Below are 19,125 nucleotides of genomic sequence, written 5' to 3'. Positions count from 1 at the left end.
CGCATTCTTCCCAGATCTATAAGAAAGTAATGTTTGCAGGCTTACCTGGAATCAAGGGAAGGACTCTCTCAAGGTTACTTTTCAATCTCTGTCTGTAATTATGGACGTCAGGAGAGAAAAAAAAAGTCAGAAAAATAGGTCCCTAGTAGAGAAGCACCCAACAGGAACTAAACATCTGAAGGTTTAGACAGGATTAAACTCTGACAGGGCTTATCAGCCACCCCCACACGACTAAAGTAGTTGGAAGTGAGGTTAGATTGGAGCCCAGATAAGCAAGTGAATCTACAACCCTACCTGACTCACCGGGCTGAGAAGTGCGGAGCCCTAGTAAGTCACCACTGCACGTCCTCAAAGGGCTTTCCGCGCAGGCTTGGAGTCAGGAAACGGCAGCTGCCACACCCACCCCACTACCTCTATCTGGTGTTTGGTGACTCCCGAAGACGCGCCGATGGGACCAGAGGCGATTCCTCCTGGGTGGGAGGGTCCGCTGACTGGGTGTGGAGCTGCGAAGAGGAAATTTCCCCAAAAGAAAACCTTTCCAACCTAGTGGGTTGGGTGGAGAGAAGACAAATTGAGCGCCCCTGCCTCACTTCCCCACTCCCAAGCCCCCGCCCGAGCCCCGCCGGTGTGGCACACGTCATCTGGGCGCCACAAGGCAGAGATCTCGGGCCTCAGGCCGAGGCCGGAGCCTTGCTGGGAGGATCGCGGACCAGTGGCCCTCATCCCCGCCTCGGCATCCGCCGCTGACGTCGCCTGAGAAGTCTGGGGATGGTGGAGCTCCGACAGGCGGGCTCCGGTGGCAGGCAGCAACTGGGAGGGCCAGGTCGGAGAGAGGAAGCTTCTCCGCTGTGCGCCCCGCCGCCGCAGAGTTGACCAGTCTCTAGAAGAGAAGAGTCCGCTCCGGCTCCGGATAAGCAGTGGCTTGGCGTGGGCTGCGCGGAGAATGGACGGCCTCGTGACCTCATGTCCGGCAGGCTGTAGGGCCTGCCGACGCGGCTCGCGCAGGGGGTGGAGCCGGGGGAGCGGCGGGCACTTCCGGAATCGACCGGCTGCCTGAGTGCCCGCGCCACCCGCTACCATGAACGAGGAGGACATCTGCAGCGTCCTGCTCACCCTCCCGTACCACAAGCTCGCCGACTTGCGCTACCTGAGCCGCGGCGCGTCCGGCACCGTGTCTTCTGCCCGCCACGCAGACTGGCGCGTTCAGGTGGCCGTGAAACACCTGCACATTCACACCCCGCTGCTCGACAGGTAGGGCGCCCTGGCGGCTCCACCGCGGAGCCCCGAAATCTGCGTTCCCCACCCCACTGGCTCTAATCCCGGGCAAGCGGGCTTTGAAGCCCAAGCGACGGTGACCCTTTAGGATCGGCCGCACACCTCGTCACCTCTAGGCAGCCGTTCAACGCTTGGGCTAACATGGTGGGGAGAGCAGGCTTCTCTGGAGATGCAGCAATCACGCTTCTTTTCACTGCCCTCTCCTTTGTTTCTTACTCCTGGGCCTCCTTTCTCCAGACACCAAAAATCAGCGATCACAGCCCAACTCTAAACGTCCTCTTTATTGAAATTGGGTTCTGTTTGCTTTGTTTTTCCCTTTTTTTTTTTGAAGTCGAATTCTAGGGCTGCACTGCCCAATAGGTAGGCTCTTAGCCACAGGTGGCTATTACTTTTTTTTTTTAAGTGGCTATTAGAAAATTTCAAATTGTATATGTGGTTCACATTATATTTTTATTGAACAGCACTGCTGTAGAGTCTGGGACGTTTTGGTTTGGGCTTTTTGTTGTTTTTGGTTTACACATGTAGGCATGAAAGTTTAGATATCAAACTCAATTTAGTTTCTCCTCTTACCGTCACAGGGAGGGAAACCTGTCTCTAGAGGAAACTTGTATTATCTTTGCTAACAATAAACGGAAATCAGAAAGCTGTTAAACGACCAAAACTTTTGAATGTCTCTCCCATCCTGGAACAAGTTTAGTGCAATGTCCAGATTTCAAGGGAAGGCTAGATTAGTTCCTGTTTCCAGAAAAACCTTTCAACCATATATATTAATCAGTGAGTCTAGTCACTAGTCTTGTGTATTTTCCTTCCAATAGGAATTTAACTAGGCCCTGCATTCAATTCTTAGTGAGTTAACATCCATGATTGCAACATTCTCCTCTCCTCCCCCTCTATCTAAAGTGAAAATACATCATGCTAGATGCCTGATTAGCTAGAGGCTGTCAGTATCCAACAGCAGATAAATTCCTCAGCTTCAGCCCTGCTAATGGTATTGACTTTCATCTGCCTGTGGCTTTTACTTGCTCTCTTGCGATCAGGCTTGGATGGGCTAGATCTCACAGTAAGTTTGAGACACCTCTAGAAATTGTTCCCGCTTTTTGTGTACCATAATCCTGATTTAGTGATATACAGGGTCTATTTACCCTGGGTCTTGAATTCTGTGGAGCAATACTGGGAAACTATGTGTATGTAGTCAACTTTGAAGGGTGGTAGTTGATTAGAGAGGGTAGATGTATTTTAGAATCAACTATTAAAATACATGGAAATCTAGCACTGATGGACTCCTTAGGTATTTTAAAGGAGACTGATCCTCCCATTTTGGATGCTGCTTCTCAAGATTTTAATTTATCTAAGTTTTGTGCCATTTGGGGCCAAGAAATGAAGGGAGTTCCCTCTCATGCTCATTAACAATTTCATAATCTAAAATTCTTCACTAAATCGGGTAGGAAATTAATTCTGCCGTCAAAGACGCCATAAGGACCAGTGCAACACTCTGGCATTACTGCATCACATTTTTTCTTCCACTTGTTTCCTAGAATGTTAACATTAGCGGTATTTATGTAGTCTGAGCATAAGACTGGGCTATGCAGTTGACTCACAGGGTGTCTTATGTCCTCACTTATGAAGTGGGAATAACAGATACATGTACTTCTTGGGCTCTGGTGTGGATAATGTTTGCATTGTTCTTTGAGATCACAAAAGAAAAATAAGTTTCTGTGCTGTAACATGTTCTTATTTTAGTGATTGGTGAATTATTCTCTGTAACCTGACTTCTGCCCATGAGAGGACCTTCCCCAACAATCTCCCAACGCCTTATGAATAGGTGAGTCTGATAGGTTGTTCAAATACCTTGTGTAAACAGTGTAACTGTTTAGTAACTGAAATTTGCTATGGGTAATTTTGGTAATATGTCTATAAAAGCTGTTTTACATTTTAATTTTTTTAATATAAAAACCTATTTTTAAACTGTTTTGGCTTTCTCTGTTTTCCCATTCATTCTTCGTGAAATCTGACTTCAAGAATTTTCCTTCTCTGATTAAGCAGTGAGTGGAAAAAACAAAGGCTTTAGAGTCCCACAATTGCAATTCAAATCTGACTCCAAATCTGCCACTTATTGTTGGTATGACCAATAGAAACTATTAATTTATGTGAGCCTTAGTGTTCTCATATATAAAGTAGGGATAATGAAACCAACTGTAGTAAAGTGGCCAACACATAATAGGATCACAAGAGAAGGAAGAATGCATCATACTCTTAATGGGAGGAGGAATTAGTATATTAAGTATCACTAAGATATCCCCTAGCATGCCCTCTCTATAATTCTTTCTCAGAGTGTCCAGGAGCCTTCCCGGCAAAGGTGCTACTCAATAACTGTCTTGTTGACCTACATTTCATGAGGCAAATACAGACCTGTTTCAGCTTAGGAAATATAAATTTAATTAAAGCAGGTCTCACAAACTGGTATAATTGGTTGCCTCACAGTTGGGATATTAAGTGGCTGAAGAGCAGGGAGAAGAAGAGAAACTCTTTATGCATTCTTGTAATTCTTGAATTTTGAAACATGTAAGTATATTACCTCTTCAAAACATAGATGACTAAGATTTTTTTGCTTTATTTTGCTTATTGTTTGTTTTTAAAGGAGGCTTCGTAGTCTGGTCTGGATTGTCTGTTGCTTTTCTTATTTCAGCAGCCATTCATCAAGAGCTTGGGTGGTTTAAGCACCAACTAATCATCATTGTTTACCTAATAAGCTTCTCCTAGAGACAGTTCTCTTTCTATTACTGCTGCTACCAATACCAAATCATCCATGGAAAAAAGTGGTGACAAATCCAGTTCCCTTCATATATATGTACACACACACATACGTACACACACACATACATACACACACATATACACATATATATATGTATATACCTCCCTTAGTCAATCAGGGTCAATCAGTCAGCCACCAGAGCCTGGGTATTCTATTCAGCTAGTGTTTTTCTTTCTATTTACACTGCAACCTTTATAGTTTCAGACTCTCATTGCTTCACATCTTAACTAGTATTATAATCTTCTAATACCTGGCTTTCAAACTCTACCTCCTTCTGCTGATCCTACACCTTGCTGCCAAGTTAATCATCCTAAAAGTTTGTTCCACTCCTGTCACTCCTGTGCTCAATAACCTGTAGTCACAACTCAGTGACTACCAAATAAAGTGTAAATGCTCTCACCTGGCTTTCAGGCTCTGAGATGAGGCCCTACCCTACCCTATTCACCTTCACTCCCTTTACACACGCTGTTACACATCCTGATTCATATTAAACAATTTGTCATTTTCCAGATATAGCCTGTACTTTAACTTCCTTGAGTTCATTTGATACACATTTGTTAGACAAATTCTGTGTGCCAGGTACTGTTCCAGATCCTGGGGATACACAGATGAAAAAGAAAGGCAAAATCTCTTCCATCTTGGAGAGGGACCACATATCTTGGATGCCCTTTTTCCAGTGGTTGAAATTCTATCCATCCTTAAAGTACTGTTGACATCTCTGAAGGCTGTAGCAACTCCCTTAGCCCAGATTTACTAGTTCTCTGAGCTCCCTATATTTATTTATTTATTTGCTTGCTTATTTACTTGTTTTTGATGGCGCTTATCATATTCTGCCTTATATTTTAAGTATTTGGTTTTCTTTTTTTATTTGCTTTTGTTATTTTTTAACTTTATTGAGGAATAATTGACAAATATAATCATATATATTTAAAGTGCAGAACATGATTATTTGCTATACATATACATCATCATGGAATAATTACCAATATCAATATAATTAACACATCCAAAGACATACAAATGACCAATAGGTATATGAAAAGGTGCTCAACATCACTAATCATTGGAGAAGTGTAAATCAAGACCACAGTGAGTACTTATTTTTCTTAAAAAGATTTCTGGACAGTTTGAGGTCACAGACTATGTGTTTTGTTTTTTGGTTTTCTTAAACTTACTAGTCTCCATAATGCTGAGCACAGTTCTTTATTCATAATAAATGTTCAATATTTATTTGTTTTATGAATGAAAAATCAAATGAACCTGGGATCCAGAGTTAGCCCAGGGATCCATTATAAGCATTTACCTGTTCTCAGTGTCCTTTTCCTGTGTTCCAGTATATAATTTCTAAGCATTATTGACCCTTATGCAACTATTATCATCTAGTCATTAAAATCTACAACATTTAAGTGTTTTAATATTCAGGATATTTAGAAAATTTTTACATGGTATGCAACCATAAAATTTAATATAATAGTCTAATCAAATTTGATCATTTTAATACAACATAAACTTAATGTAATTAGTTCAAGCACCTATCATTCTAATATAGACTTTATAAACTTAAACATGGTATTCTTTCCCTTTCCTGAGAAGAGTACAATAATAATCTGTATGTAGCACTTTTTTCTGTCAGTGGCTTATACAGGTATTTTGGTCTCTAAACAGACCTATGGAATATATAGGGTAGATATTATCCCAACTTTAAACACGAAGAAACTAGAGAAGCTGCATAATTTACATGAGGTCAAAAGCTAATGAATGAAAAAATCCAGGATTAATTAATATTTATGGGCTTGATAATTGTGTATTTTTCCTTACTTTGAAATAATTATACATTTTCTTTCTTTAGTGAAAGAAATGATGTCTTAAGAGAAGCTGAAATTTTACACAAAGCTAGATTTAGTTACATTCTTCCAATTTTGGGAATTTGCAATGAGCCTGAATTTTTGGGAATAGTTACTGAATACATGCCAAATGGGTCATTAAATGAACTTCTACATAGGGTAAGTATTATACATTTTCAGTCGTTATAATTCTGTTATTCAACCTATATAGTACTTTCGTTTTACAGATGATCAGATTATTTGGGGATATATAGATGAATCAAAATAAGAATAATGAAAAACTTCACCATTTATGGCTTCTTTTGTGTTGTTAAAAATACTGTGGGGCTTCCCTGGTGGCGCAGTGGTTGAGAGTCCGCCTGCGGATGCAGGGGACATGGGTTCGTGCCCCGGTCCGGGAGGATCCCACATGCCGTGGAGCGGCTGGGCCCGTGAGCCATGGCCGCTGAGCCTGCGTGTCCGGAGCCTGTGCTCCGCAACGGGAGAGGCCGCAACAGTGAAAGGCCCGGGTACCGCAAAAAAAAAAAAAAAAAAAAGAAAAAAGAAAACTACTGTGGAGTCAGACCCTGCATTCTAAGTGACCTAGATTATTTTGCTTAGGTTACTGTTCCTGAGGTTTACACTGAATTCTAATATCCACATGTATATATATGTAAGAGAGGAACAGGAGAGAGAAAAGATAAACTCTGCACACCATACAATTTATTGTTAGTTTAAGCCAGATTTCATTTTATGTTAAAGACAATGTGGGGTTCAAATTAAATGTTAATAATACCAGGTCATAAAGTTCTGAATTAATAGACCAAATAAATCTGAGTATCAAATACATGAGCTTTTCCAATAATAGACAATGGCATGAGCCATGTACCTTTTTCCCAAGGTATCAGTTATCTGGCTTTAATTGTGAATCCCATCAGTAAACAAATATGGCCCGGTTGTGGGGGGTGTCCTCATTCTCAAAATATGTGTATCCATCTATTGTTGTTTGCTTGATCTCATATTACTAAGATTATCTCTAGCCTGCAGTTTCTGTCAAGAAATATTTTTAAAGAACTCGGTCTCTTTTGTGAGGGGTGCTTTAGTTAAAACTGAGTAGTAACATAATCTGTCAAATCTAGTCACTGAACACTCCTAAATTCTGATACATCACAGTGTTCTATAAGCAAACAAGAGAGAATGGGTGCCACTGTCACCAATCATGGAGTGACTTCCTCTTTATTTCAGGATACAACACATTCTGTTTGTGACAGGACCATCTGAAACAAGGGCAGAGTAAAGTAACTAGTGTCAGTGCATAAGATTTGTGTAACCAACACAGCAAGTAAGATACAAATACTAATTAAACACAGTTTCCTTTTGTTACATGAGTATAAGCATAAATTCTAATGTTGTCTTCCCATACCCCAGCACCACAGTAGATGCTCTGGTACCCAAATTTGGAGCCCATTAGAAATTCTAGAGCCTCCTACAGGGGGATTGCTGACTCCTGGAAGGAATCATAAAATACATAGTGAGCACTCATCTACCTTCCTCTCCATGATCAAAAGCTTCCATGTAGCACTATACTGCAGAGAGGCCTTGTTACTTCTTTAAACTATATAATTTTCAGAAAAAGTTACCTTTTTAAAGATTAAAAGATCCAGTTACTCAAGGGGATGGGAATCTGTGTATACAAGAGGAAGTAATGTTGAACATTTGTGTTTTGTGTTTCTTTTGGTGTCCTGTATTATTAGGTCAGAATTTATCTTGAAGCACTTTCCCCCAACCTCACAAAAGATTGTTGAAAAAAATCAAAATACTATGTAAAGACAAGTATTTTGAGCCACTCCCCTGCCAAGTTAGTTAATCAATGAACTATAAGCTGACCCATTTGCAGAAAAAAAATTCTTAAGAACAGTTTTGAGCTCAGTGGAAGCATACTTTTTCATATTATTTAGTAAAATGTACCTAGTGGCATGGTCCCTGATGATTCATTGTTGGATTTTCCCAAATTATCTAATTTTTCTGAGTATGTTCATTCTCCTGGGAAGCTGTATTAACTTTTATGTTCAGAAAACATTTAAGAAAGTTCAGATGGCTGTCACTTGTAAGTACCAGGAAATAGAAAACATTACATTTTTAATGTTTCTATGTTATATATACTTAGAAATGAAGATGATTTTTGTCTCCTTCACAAAAGCAAAACTCCCAAATGCTAATTTTTCAAGCTGAAATGCAAGTAAATATATGATTTAAAAATATGAAGTATTAATGCTTAGTAAGTAAATATATTATGGTCATAATTTTAATTGATGCAGTGGTTATCATCGTAATCAAGTATGGTTTTATATTAATAGGAAATTTAAAATATAAATTTTGAATAGAAACAAATTGTGTGTGTGTGTGTGTGTACACATTCATGGGCACAAGTTATTTGATAAGAAGCCATAGAATGGGAAGGTGGGTATGAGTATAAATCTATGTCTGGGTATTATACAGATAAAAAATAATTTAAAACTGTCTCAACTGAAGAAAGACCCCATACCATGTAGTTGCATTACCAGTATAAACTAAAAGGAAATATCAGTACTGTAAAGTCATTATTTTCTCTAAAAATTGAGGAAAGTAAGATACAAGGATGTTAAATAACGTCAAATTGATAATATAACAAAATGAGTATTTTTTGCCCTGAATTTAGTTATACCAGATATTTAGTTTAATACTATATTTCCTCATGGAATATTTCATTTTCTAAGTGGAAATAAATTTGGCCACTAATTTTAGTTTTGTTTCTTTCCATATATATGAAGAAAAATGAATATCCTGATGTTCCTTGGCCATTAAGATTTCGTATTCTGCATGAAATTGCACTAGGTGTAAATTACCTGCACAATATGAATCCTCCTCTACTTCATCATGACCTGAAGACTCAGAATATCTTATTGGATAATGAATTTCACGTTAAGGTAGTTACTTTTTTTCAAAAAAAATCTTATCTGCATCCTTGTGTTTAATAGTTTTAAAGACTTTTTAGTTATTTCTTCTGTCTTACCAATTTAATATCTCTGCCTTTTCCATAGCCCCTAATTCAGTGCCACTTCTTCCTGCTGCAGTGAGTTAGTTATTCCTAGACTACAGACATTGGTAAAATTATGGTTCAAAATACAGTCATTCTGTTCTTAATTTAAATTGTCGATTATACCTTTGTTAACTTTTTATTTTGAAATTATTATAGATTCATAGATGGTTGCAAAGATAATACAAAGGAGTCCCATGTACCCTTCACCCAGTTTCTGCCAGTGGTTACATCACATATAATTATAGTACTATTTCAAGACCAGGAATTTGGCATTGGTACAATGCATGTATATAGTTCTGTATCACTTTATCATGTGTAAATTTGTGTAACCACCACAGCAATCAAGATATAGCACTACTCTATCACAAGAAAGATATCACTTACGCTACCCCTTTATAGTCATACCTTCTCCCCTCCATCATACCTAACTACTGTCAACCACTAACCTGTCTTCCATTGCTATAATTTTGTCATTTCGAGAATACTATATGAATGGAATCATACAGTGTGTGATATTGTGAGACGGCTTTGTTCAGTTAGCATAATGCCTTTGAGATCCATTTAAGTTGTTGCTTGTGTCAACAGTTGGTTTCTTTTTCATTGGTGAATAGTATTCCATGGTATGGGTGTACAAAAGTTGTTTAACCATTCAGCTATTGAGAGATACTTTGGTTATTTTTAGTCTTTGGCAATTACAATAAAGCTCCTAGGAACAGTCCTGTGCAACTTTTTGAACAAACATAAGTTTTCATTCCTCCTAGATGAATGCCCAAGAGTGTAACTGCTTGGTCATATGGTAAGCATATGTTTAGCTTTTTAAGAAACTACCTAGCTACTTTCCACAGTGGCTGTACTGTTGTATATTCCACCAGCAATGTATGAAAGACCCAGCTTTTCTGCACCCTCACCAGCATTTGGTATTATCATAGTTTTTTATTCTAGCATTCTAATAGATGTATAGTGATATAGCACCATGGTCTTAATTTTCATTTTCCTATAATGTTGAATATTGTTATTTATTTATTTGCCATCTCTATATCCTTTTCAGTGAAACATGTCTTCATATCTTAAGACCATTTTCTACTTGGATTCTTTGCTTTTATACTATTGGGTTTTAAGAGTTCTGTATATTTTTTAGATATAAGTCCTTAATCAGATATGTAGTTTGCAAAAATTTTTTGCCAATCCAAAGTTTGTTCTTTTCATCCTTTTAACAGGGTCTTTCACAGAGCAAAAGTTGTAATTTATTTCTTTTATGATCATGCTTTTGCTGTCGTGTCTAAGCACTTTTCACGAAGCCACAGGTATTGCAGATTTACTTCTATGTTATCTTCTAAAAGTTCCATAGATTTATGTTTTACATTTAAATCTGTGATCTGTGATCTGTTTTGAATTAATTTTTTGCATAAAGCATAAGATTTAGATACCTAAAGGCACCAGAGGAGTAGTGATTTCAGTTACCCTATATGTAACTGATGACAGCAAATAAAAAGTAGCTGCTGAGAAATTAATACTAAATGTAACTCACTTTATTTTTACATAGTATTTTGCTACACTTCAAATAATATACATAATTGAAGATTATTATAGGTATCCAAAAATGTTCAAATAAGTAATAAGGAAGTTGGAACAATAGAAAAATAAATATAAAAAGTGTGAGAAAAGTTAAGTGAAAAAATAAACCTTTATTGAAGGCACTCCCTCTGCCTAGAATAAAATGGAAGGAAAAGGAAGAGAGAAGCAAGCTGCTGCCTCAATACTACTTAAAAAAAAGAGACAAATCTATTACATCAGTTATAGAACCATACAGGTAGAAGTGACTTATTCTAGTCCCCTAATCAGCTGGTCCTCTGAATCCTCACTACAACAATCCCTCATCTCCCAAGGCAGTTACCCTGTGACAAGGGAGTGTTTAAGATCCGTAACTGAATAACTGTGACATTTTTTTATACGATCAGTCAAAACTCCTTCTCTGTTGCTTCCACTCATCGGTCCTAGTGATAAAGTGAGTTCAAAGTCCAATTTTATTTCCACCTGACAGTCCTTCTGAGATTTGAAGTTAGCTCTAATCCCCTTACTTCTCACATACACTTTTCCCTTATACACATCTTTAGTTTATTCAGCCAATTTCCTTATTACATAGGTTTTAATCCCAGGTGCTATCTAGATGCATCTGTGTTTAAATCTCTCTTAAATTTTGATCCTCAAAACTAATCAAAATACCCATATTACCTAACACAAGTTTGTGTGGCCAACACATTAGTGAGGTCAAACAAACCAAAATGTCAGAGTTTGGAGCAGAGAAAGGTTTATTGCAGGGCCAAGCAGGGAGAAGAGGTAGCTCATGCTGAAAAAACCCTAACTACCCAAAGGGTTTCAGCAAAGCATTTTTAAAGGCAAGGTGAGGAAGGGGCACACCTTGGGTATGTGGTCAGCTCTTGCACAAATTCTCTGATTGGTTGATGGTGGTCAATCCTTAGGTGCTAGAAGGTCTGGGGATTACATGCCCATGATCATCAAGTAGTTAATTTCTTCCATTTGTTGGTGGTTTTAGCATCTGAAAAACTCAGGAAATATGCATCAGATACTATTATCTAGGTACTTTAGAGAGGAGCTAAAGCAGTAGATATGTGGGGGGAGGTCTGTCCCAGGAAGGCCTCATAGGGTCCTGCTCAGTTACACCCTTGATGTGGTGTGATAAATGTAGAATCGTCCTTAAATACTTTACTTCGTATTCATAGTTCCTTACTAATTCATCTTTTGGGGGGCAGTCCTATAACAACATTCAAATTGGGCTCAGTGTCAACAAAAAACACTGAGAGGTTTTCTTTCTTTCTTTTTTTTTAATGTATTGTTACTTAAGTCATGTCTCCTCGTCATGTACTTTACAGAATATTTTCTGGACATCATCAAAGTTTATCTTGTTAGATTTGGGTGATAACTTCAGCTCTTAAGACCTTTTTGAATGTTTTTTCTGTAGTCCAAGGATTTTTAACTTTGTCCTCCAGCTTTGTGTCATCTTCAAATTTAATTAGCTGCTTTTTTGTGTCTTCAAGTCATGATTAACTATTAAGCGGTACAGAGCTCAAATCAGAGCTACACAACATGGTCTGAAAACCTCCTTTCAGGTCAAGATCAATCCTTTTATTAATTAGGGCTTTTGGAGAATAAGCATTTATTTTGTTTGGAATACTCCTAAAAGAGCTGTTATACAGCCAATATTTCTCCATTTTTTTCCATTAGAATATTACAAAAGTCCTTGCTTGACTGCTTTCCCAGGTGTCCTTGTTACCAAGTCCAAGTTCATACTGCTCACTGCAGGACAGGGCCAGTAAATCAACAGACGAGGTGTTGGGGCAAGGAATAGCAACTTTATTCAGAAAGCCAGTAGACCAAGAAGATGGTGGACTCGTGTCCCAAAGAACCACCTTACCCCAGCTAGAATTCAGACTAAAAGGAGATAGGATGTGGTTGGTTGTTGCAAATTTCTTGGAATCCTTTGTTCTTGCAGCAGTCCATGTAGGTCAGATCTTGATGTTCCTGTAAACCTCCAACAAGACAAATGTAATTGTCTGTTCTGTAACTTTTTATCTCTGTATGAATAGAAAAGTGTTATACCCTTAAAGGTCAGAGCCTTGAGAATGGGCTGTCTTGTATATTTCAGGCTATAGGCAACATTCTTAACTTGTAGCAAAAGCAATAGAATACGAAGTTTAAAGCAAAAGAAACAGATCCAATATGGAGTCAGATTTATTCTTCCTTGTTACATACTCATGACTTACTCCCTTTCCTTTTCTTCCTCATTATCAGAGTGGCTTTCCCTGACAACCTGCCTAGTTCCTCTGTATCCTCATACCTTGATTAATGCTTCTCCATAGTATTTTTCACCATCTTACAAAACATTTTTTATTAATATGTTTATTGACCATCTTCCCCAATTATAATATAATAAGCTTCACAAAGACTAAAATGTAGTCTGTTTTATTCACTGCCACCTGCTTAGCATATGCCGTATAGAAGCATTCAATAAGTAGTTGTTGAATGAACAAATGAATGAATTCCAGATCTTCTATATATACCCAAAAGGCCTGATAATTTAATAGTCAAGGATATTATTAAAGTACCTCAGAATGTTTTATAATATACAAACTGTTTTAACGTTTACTCTTTGACAGTAGTACTACTGACAAAAAAGGAAATGAAGTCTGTCATTCCTTTATTAAGTATTTGTGGAGCAACAGTGTTGTGCTAGACATCCCAAGTACTTGGGATATGTCACATGAGGTCTGAAATTGATCACTGGGCTAATATAATTTTTCATTAGTTCTTTCTGGCTCTTTTATCAATTATTCATAAAGTAACCCTTTCATTAAATTTTTAGACCTGGGATTAAGGATAGTCTCTGCCAATATATAGATTTGCAAAATCAATATTATTTTCCCTTTTTAAAAATCAGAATGACATTTGCTTTTCTCGTATCCTGTAATACCTCTCCACCACCATGGAGGTATTTGCGAGTATTCTAACTAAACCTGAAATATATGTAAAATGACCTGAGATTTGTACTTTATAAACTTTTCAACCTCCTTGGACTTTATTTTCTTCATCTCAGTCCAGAAACTATTCTTGATACAGAAAACAGAAGCAAAGTAATAGGTGATGATGATCCCTACTTTCTCTTTTTCATTGATCAGTAGGGTACCCATGGTCTTTCTTTGAAATAAATAGAATATAAAATAGTTTGGCTTTGTGTGTTTTTTTTTAACTTTTATTAGCTTTAGCACATACAAAACTGTGACCTTTCTAATACTATTCTTATAAATTATGACACTCTTTTATATGCATCCTGTGTGTCTCTACTTTTTATTTTATAAATGTCCCTTAAAAGTCAAAGTTTATCAGTGACTCATGAAAAAAGTAACAGTTACCTGATCTACCTATCTTCTTGGAAGGGCCTTTAAATGAAGTACAAAAAACCTTTTAAAATACTTAATGAAATTAAATGGAAACACACCTTGCTACAGTTTTTTGAAGTAAATTTTTATACTGGAATGCTAACCAGAGACATAGTATCTAAAAGAAAAACATATACTACCAATTAAGATCAACCAGGACTTTTCTACTTTAAAAAGAATACATTCAATTTGTTTATCTGCTGGTCAGTATCAATTAGTGCACCTTAAATACAAATGAACCTGTGGTAGGCTTATTTGAAATAAATGTTTATATGTACCATGTTTGATTTCTCAACTATTCTGTCCATCATGTGTGGAACTTCTAAGAATACTTAAAGTTATTCCTCATAGCTTCTTACTGATAACTTTATAAATTTACAGACATGGATAGTATTATATAAATGAAAATAGCTATTCTGGTAGGGTAATAAGATTATGGATGATTTTTATGAATAGTGTGTTTTAATTTCCTCTAGTTTTTAAATCTTTTTAAATTGAAGTATAGTTGATTTACAATATTATGTTAGTTTCAGGTGTACAGCAAAGTGACTCAGTTTTATATATTTTTCAGGTTATTTTCCTTTATAGATTATTTTGAGATACTAAATATAGTTTCCTGTGCTAATACAGTAAATTCTTGTTGCTTTTATCATCTTTTTTAGCTAAAAAGAACCTTTACCTTTGAAATGCATGTTAAGATCTTGTATAGAATAGAAAAGTTCCTATTCTCTGTCTTCATTGCTGAATGATACCAGGACCCTCAAGAAATCATGGAACTTGTATTCCTCTCATCATATTCTTCACTTTTTTTTCTTCTCTGGAAGATCCAGATTTAATGAATCGTGTCTTTGGTATATGGTGTTTGTAATAGAGAAGGGGGACAAATATGGTTCCATGTGAAAGCCAAACTAAATTAGCTGATAAAGGGAATTCTGATTAAGTTTTCTACGTGAGATTTAAAAACATAGATGAAGACCTTAGGTGAAGTAAAAGGAGCACATAAGGAAGCAAGCTCAGAATACATTTTCTCCAGCACTGTATTCAAACCAGTATTTAGCCCAGTAGTTTGCAATTTGTGGGTCAGGTATAAGATGGACCACATCCCAGTTGTTTTTTTTTTTTAACATTTCTCACTGTGGCACAGAAATAAACTTTGCTTCTCATAGTAATGCTTATTATCCTAGCAGATGTGCAGCTGGAGGACTGTTTTTGCTTTTAGAGAATGAGTGGGAGGAGTAAGAGTTTGTAGTGGCAAGTAGAAGTAAGTAGGATATACGGTTCCCCAGAGTCTTAATACCACCTCAAAGTGTATTAAAGGCCCTGAAACTATGTACTGTGCTTATTAGTATTGTATGAATAAGAGCAATCTTTAGAGGCTTATTCCCATGTACAAAACATTAATAATACTAACACACAGGGGTCATTTACTATGTGTCAGATACTGTTCTGAGTGCTTCACTTAGAATAACTAGTTTAATATCCTCAGTACAACCCTGTGTTATGTTATTATCCCCAGTTTAAAGATGGGTAGTCTGAGGCACAGAGAAATTAGAAAACTTGTCCAAGGTTGCACAGCTAATTAAGGGGTAGAAATGGAATGTAAATCTAAGTAATCAAGGCTCTAGAACCCATGTTCCAGAACACATATTATAGTGCCTTTAGAAATCAATCCAGCTTATCTTCATGTAGTGGCACCATGTTTCCTCTTGGTCTTTTCTAATTTTTTTTCTTAGACTTACCCTTTTATTATGATAATGTATGAAAGATTCATATAGGCTACCCCCTCCCTTTTTGGAGTGGGGCCATAATTTTTTTTAATCTCAAATTCATCTAAACACTAAATAAATTATTTCTTCTCTTAAAGCTAGTGAACATTTTAAGAGTTAAATGATTGAACCACAGATGGTGTGCTGGATAGAGCTCATTCCACTCTGTTGGCTCCTAAATTGTGCCGTGTGAAGGTCTAAGTGATTTAAATTAAATGTCTTCAGAGTTTTCCTATACTCTTTTGTTCACTAAATATTGTTTCTGTTCTTACATTTTTGTCTCCCTTTTAAAAAAAAACATTGGAACGTTTTAGATACTTAGTTATAAGATATTGTGTATTGATAGTATCTGCACAAAATTTACAAGTGAAGTAAAACTGTAAAGGACATATCAAAAGTACAGAATGTTTGTCACTGATAATGCTTTAGGCACTCCTTGTCATGGACATAAATATGTTTTATATGCTAACTATACTATTGTCAACAGATATTCTTTTAGTGGTAGGCATAAATCATATAATAATGAGTTATACTGTATTGGAATTTTACTTATTTCAAAATTTAAGGATACTATTTTTAGCACATTATACATAAGAACATATAAACCTGAGTTGTAAACAATGCCCAGTGACAATCGTATTAGATATGACTAGTTTAGCAGTTTTGTGAGGTATAGGCAAATTTTGAAAGCACATGATATAAAGCTACTTGTCACAAAAAGTGAAGTGTATATACTCATTCAGAATAAAAGGCAAAAATACTCCTGTTTAAGTTTTCAAAACTTAGTCTCTTTTAAAATTTGTAATACTATGCTGAACTTCAAGTCAGTTTATATTGCTTTTAGAGTTGTTGGGTTCAGCACTATGGAATCCAATTTGTTAAGAAACTAATAGACTATTATAGAAATAAAATATTAATATATATAGCATTTACTCTGGTCTCATGTCTAAATATAATAAATATAAACAAAAACAATTCTTGAATTTTTTTAAAGAGAAAATTTCAAAATTCAATTACTCTTTTCCCTTCCAGATTGCAGATCTTGGCTTATCAAAATGGCGCATGATGTCCCTCTCACAATCACGAAGTAGTAAATATGCACCAGAAGGAGGGACAATTATCTATATGCCACCTGAAAACTATGAACCTGGACAAAAATCAAGGGCTACTATCAAGCATGATATATACAGGTACAGCATGTTACTTTTGCTCAGAGTTAACCTTGTCTAAAAAACAAGATTAATCAATCCGAATTTTGAAGCTACATTTTAAAAGTATGATTTTTATGCTTCTCTCATAAGTGTGGTGAAAATAAATTAGAGACAGTGGTTAATGTTTTTCATATTAAAGATGCCTTGCTTTGGGAGTTCCCTGGTGGCCTAGTGGTTAGGATCCCGGTTTTCACTGCCGTGGCCCAGGTTCAGTCCCTGGTCAGGGAACTGAGATCTCACAAGCTGTGTGGTGCAGCCAAAAAAAAAAAAAAATTAAAAATTAAAAATATGAAAATAAAGATGCCTTGCTTTTTTTTTTCTTTTTTAATATTTATTTACTTATTTGGTTGCGGCGGTGGGCTCCTTAGTTGTGGCACATGGGCTCCTGGGTTGCAGCATGCAGGCTTCTTAGTTGCAGAATGTATGTGGGATCTGGTTCTCTGACCAGGGATCAAACTCGGACCCTCTGCATTGGGAGCACAGAGTCTTAACCACTGTGCCACCAGGGAAGTCCTGATGCCTCGCCTTAAGCTACTTTTACATCCTTAAAAATTATTAAAGCATATCTTGTTGTCCTATCAATTTATAATATTCAAGGGTTTTTATCATATGTGACCTTGATAGGGGGAGGGAAACAGTGCAATTAACATTTAACACTACCAAAAGAGACAGTACTTACACCAGAAAAAGAGTCAATAGAATAGGGCTACATGAGACAGCCTTTTTTATTGCTCTTTATTTTGTGTGAATAATGGAATCATGTAGTTAAAGGGCATAGCTTATCTAGGTGTGAAAGAATCATCCACAAGTTATCCTTGCCTATAACTTCAAGTTCTTATTACAGTAATTTCCTAATTTTTCAAATTGAATTAATTCCCTTTCAAAACAAAACTGTATATGAATATTCATCATCTTGGTTCTATACAGTGATTCTTTAAGCAGCATTTCACTACATTATTACTTTAAAAAATGGTATCTCACAGTCAGCTTTTAAAATCAGTACCATTTTAGTTTATTATGAATAGTTTATAAAGTGCTATATGTATATTTTTATCTTAAACAGCTATGCAGTTATCACATGGGAAGTCTTATCTAGAAAGCAGCCTTTTGAAGGTAAGTGTACTTTGACTTCCTTATTCTAGGTGACATCATATTGGTAAGTCATACTCAGAACTATCTGAATAAAGATCACTTATTTTAAATCTGCCTAACAGTCATTTTGTGGAAAACACACTAGAAAAACAACAATTTGTCATTGTGAATCCACTGTATGTTGGAAAGTACTGGATTAAGGATCAGAAAAATGTGTAGATTCTTCTTGTTCTGATAGTAATTAACTCTATTATAAGCCACTAAATCTCTTAAGTCTTCATTTTTTTTATCTGCAAAATAAGAATTTTGAATTCTTATTTCTAAGATTCATTCCAGCTATAAAATCGTTTGTATGAAAATTTAACTAGTGCTTCTTCTAAAGACCAGCAAATACTGAAGAATACTTTAAAAATTTTCTGGTAATATTGTCTCTTTCTTTATTTTGAGGTTCATTTAGGTCAGTTTGCTGTGTAACAACCTCAGAATCTCAGTAGTTTACAAACTAAACATTTATTTTTCATTCACATTGGGTTATTAGTTGCTGTGGCCCTTCTTGGCTCTGCTAGGTTCTGCTCAGCTCTGCTGAGCTCTGTTTTACTCTGCTCTCTTCATACTCCATTGGCCAAATCAAATCACATGGCCAAGCCCAGAATTAAAGAGGTGAAGATATAAACTCCTCCCACGAGAGGCAGCAAGTCTGGCAATAGCTGGGATCTAAATATTCCTTTGACAGAAAGGGAAGTAATGAATTATTCCTAAGATTTTAAGATTCCCTCATGTTCATTTGGTTGGCTTTAGAATGTATTTAATATATTAAATCATAATATATTTCTAATGAATGAAATATATTTGTTTTGACAGAAGTCACCAATCCTTTGCAGATTATGTATAGTGTGTCACAAGGACATCGACCTGACACTAATGAAGAAAGTTTGCCATTTGATATACCTCATCGAGCACTTATGATCTCTCTCATAGAAAGTGGATGGGCACAAAATCCAGATGAAAGACCGTCTTTCTTAAGTTAGTGTACAGTTTTAATCTGGGCCTTTTGAATTACAAAAATAACAAATACACTGTAAATAAAATATTCTTGAACAACTACGAAA

The 19,125-nt window shown here is 36.5% G+C and overlaps 1 protein-coding gene and 1 long non-coding RNA gene across 8 annotated transcripts in view; one reads left to right on the top strand and one right to left on the bottom strand.

Moving 5' to 3' along the window:
• The window catches only part of LOC149746995 (uncharacterized), a 23,108-nt gene extending 20,937 nt beyond the window's left edge, over window positions 1-2,171 (bottom strand). The window contains exons 1-2 of one of the 6 annotated variants that reach the window (XR_016388426.1): window positions 304-2,171; window positions 46-92 (exon numbers count right to left, since the gene is read on the bottom strand). This is a non-coding gene — a long non-coding RNA (uncharacterized LOC149746995). The remainder of the gene's footprint in view (window positions 1-45; window positions 93-303) is intronic. The other 5 variants (XR_016388427.1, XR_016388428.1, XR_016388429.1 and 2 more) reach the window with 5 other exon arrangements.
• LOC149746994 (receptor-interacting serine/threonine-protein kinase 2) lies at window positions 1,029-19,125 on the top strand. Of its 2 annotated transcripts, XM_089898954.1 has the most exons (7): window positions 1,137-1,251; window positions 3,016-3,097; window positions 5,940-6,093; window positions 8,724-8,879; window positions 16,746-16,903; window positions 17,988-18,037; window positions 18,878-19,125. In XM_089898954.1, exons 2-7 carry the CDS (start codon window positions 3,054-3,056, stop codon window positions 19,042-19,044), a joined length of 729 nt encoding a protein of 242 aa, XP_089755080.1. In that variant the 5' UTR covers window positions 1,137-1,251; window positions 3,016-3,053; the 3' UTR covers window positions 19,045-19,125. The 2 variants fall into 2 exon arrangements, with proteins under 2 accessions (XP_089755079.1, XP_089755080.1); XM_089898953.1 differs by lacking the exon at window positions 3,016-3,097 and having other exon boundaries at window positions 1,029-1,251.

This window comes from Delphinapterus leucas, chromosome 17, assembly GCF_059928025.1.
Source record: "Delphinapterus leucas isolate spDelLeu-1000000601 "Yukka" chromosome 17, BTC_Dleu_Yukka2, whole genome shotgun sequence".
Taxonomy (NCBI): domain Eukaryota; kingdom Metazoa; phylum Chordata; class Mammalia; order Artiodactyla; family Monodontidae; genus Delphinapterus; species Delphinapterus leucas.
Note: the sequence above shows the minus strand (reverse complement) of the source record. Positions and strands in the feature narration are given on the sequence as shown.

Excerpts from the sequence above, each read along its gene's own strand:
- LOC149746994 (XM_089898953.1), top strand. The coding sequence starts at position 1,079 with ATGAACGAGGAGGACATCTGCAGCGTCCTGCTCACCCTCCCGTACCAC. Across the intron at positions 8,880-16,745 it reads ATAATGAATTTCACGTTAAG|ATTGCAGATCTTGGCTTATC; the intron begins GTAGTTACTTTT and ends TTTCCCTTCCAG. Across the intron at positions 18,038-18,877 it reads TAGAAAGCAGCCTTTTGAAG|AAGTCACCAATCCTTTGCAG; the intron begins GTAAGTGTACTT and ends TTGTTTTGACAG.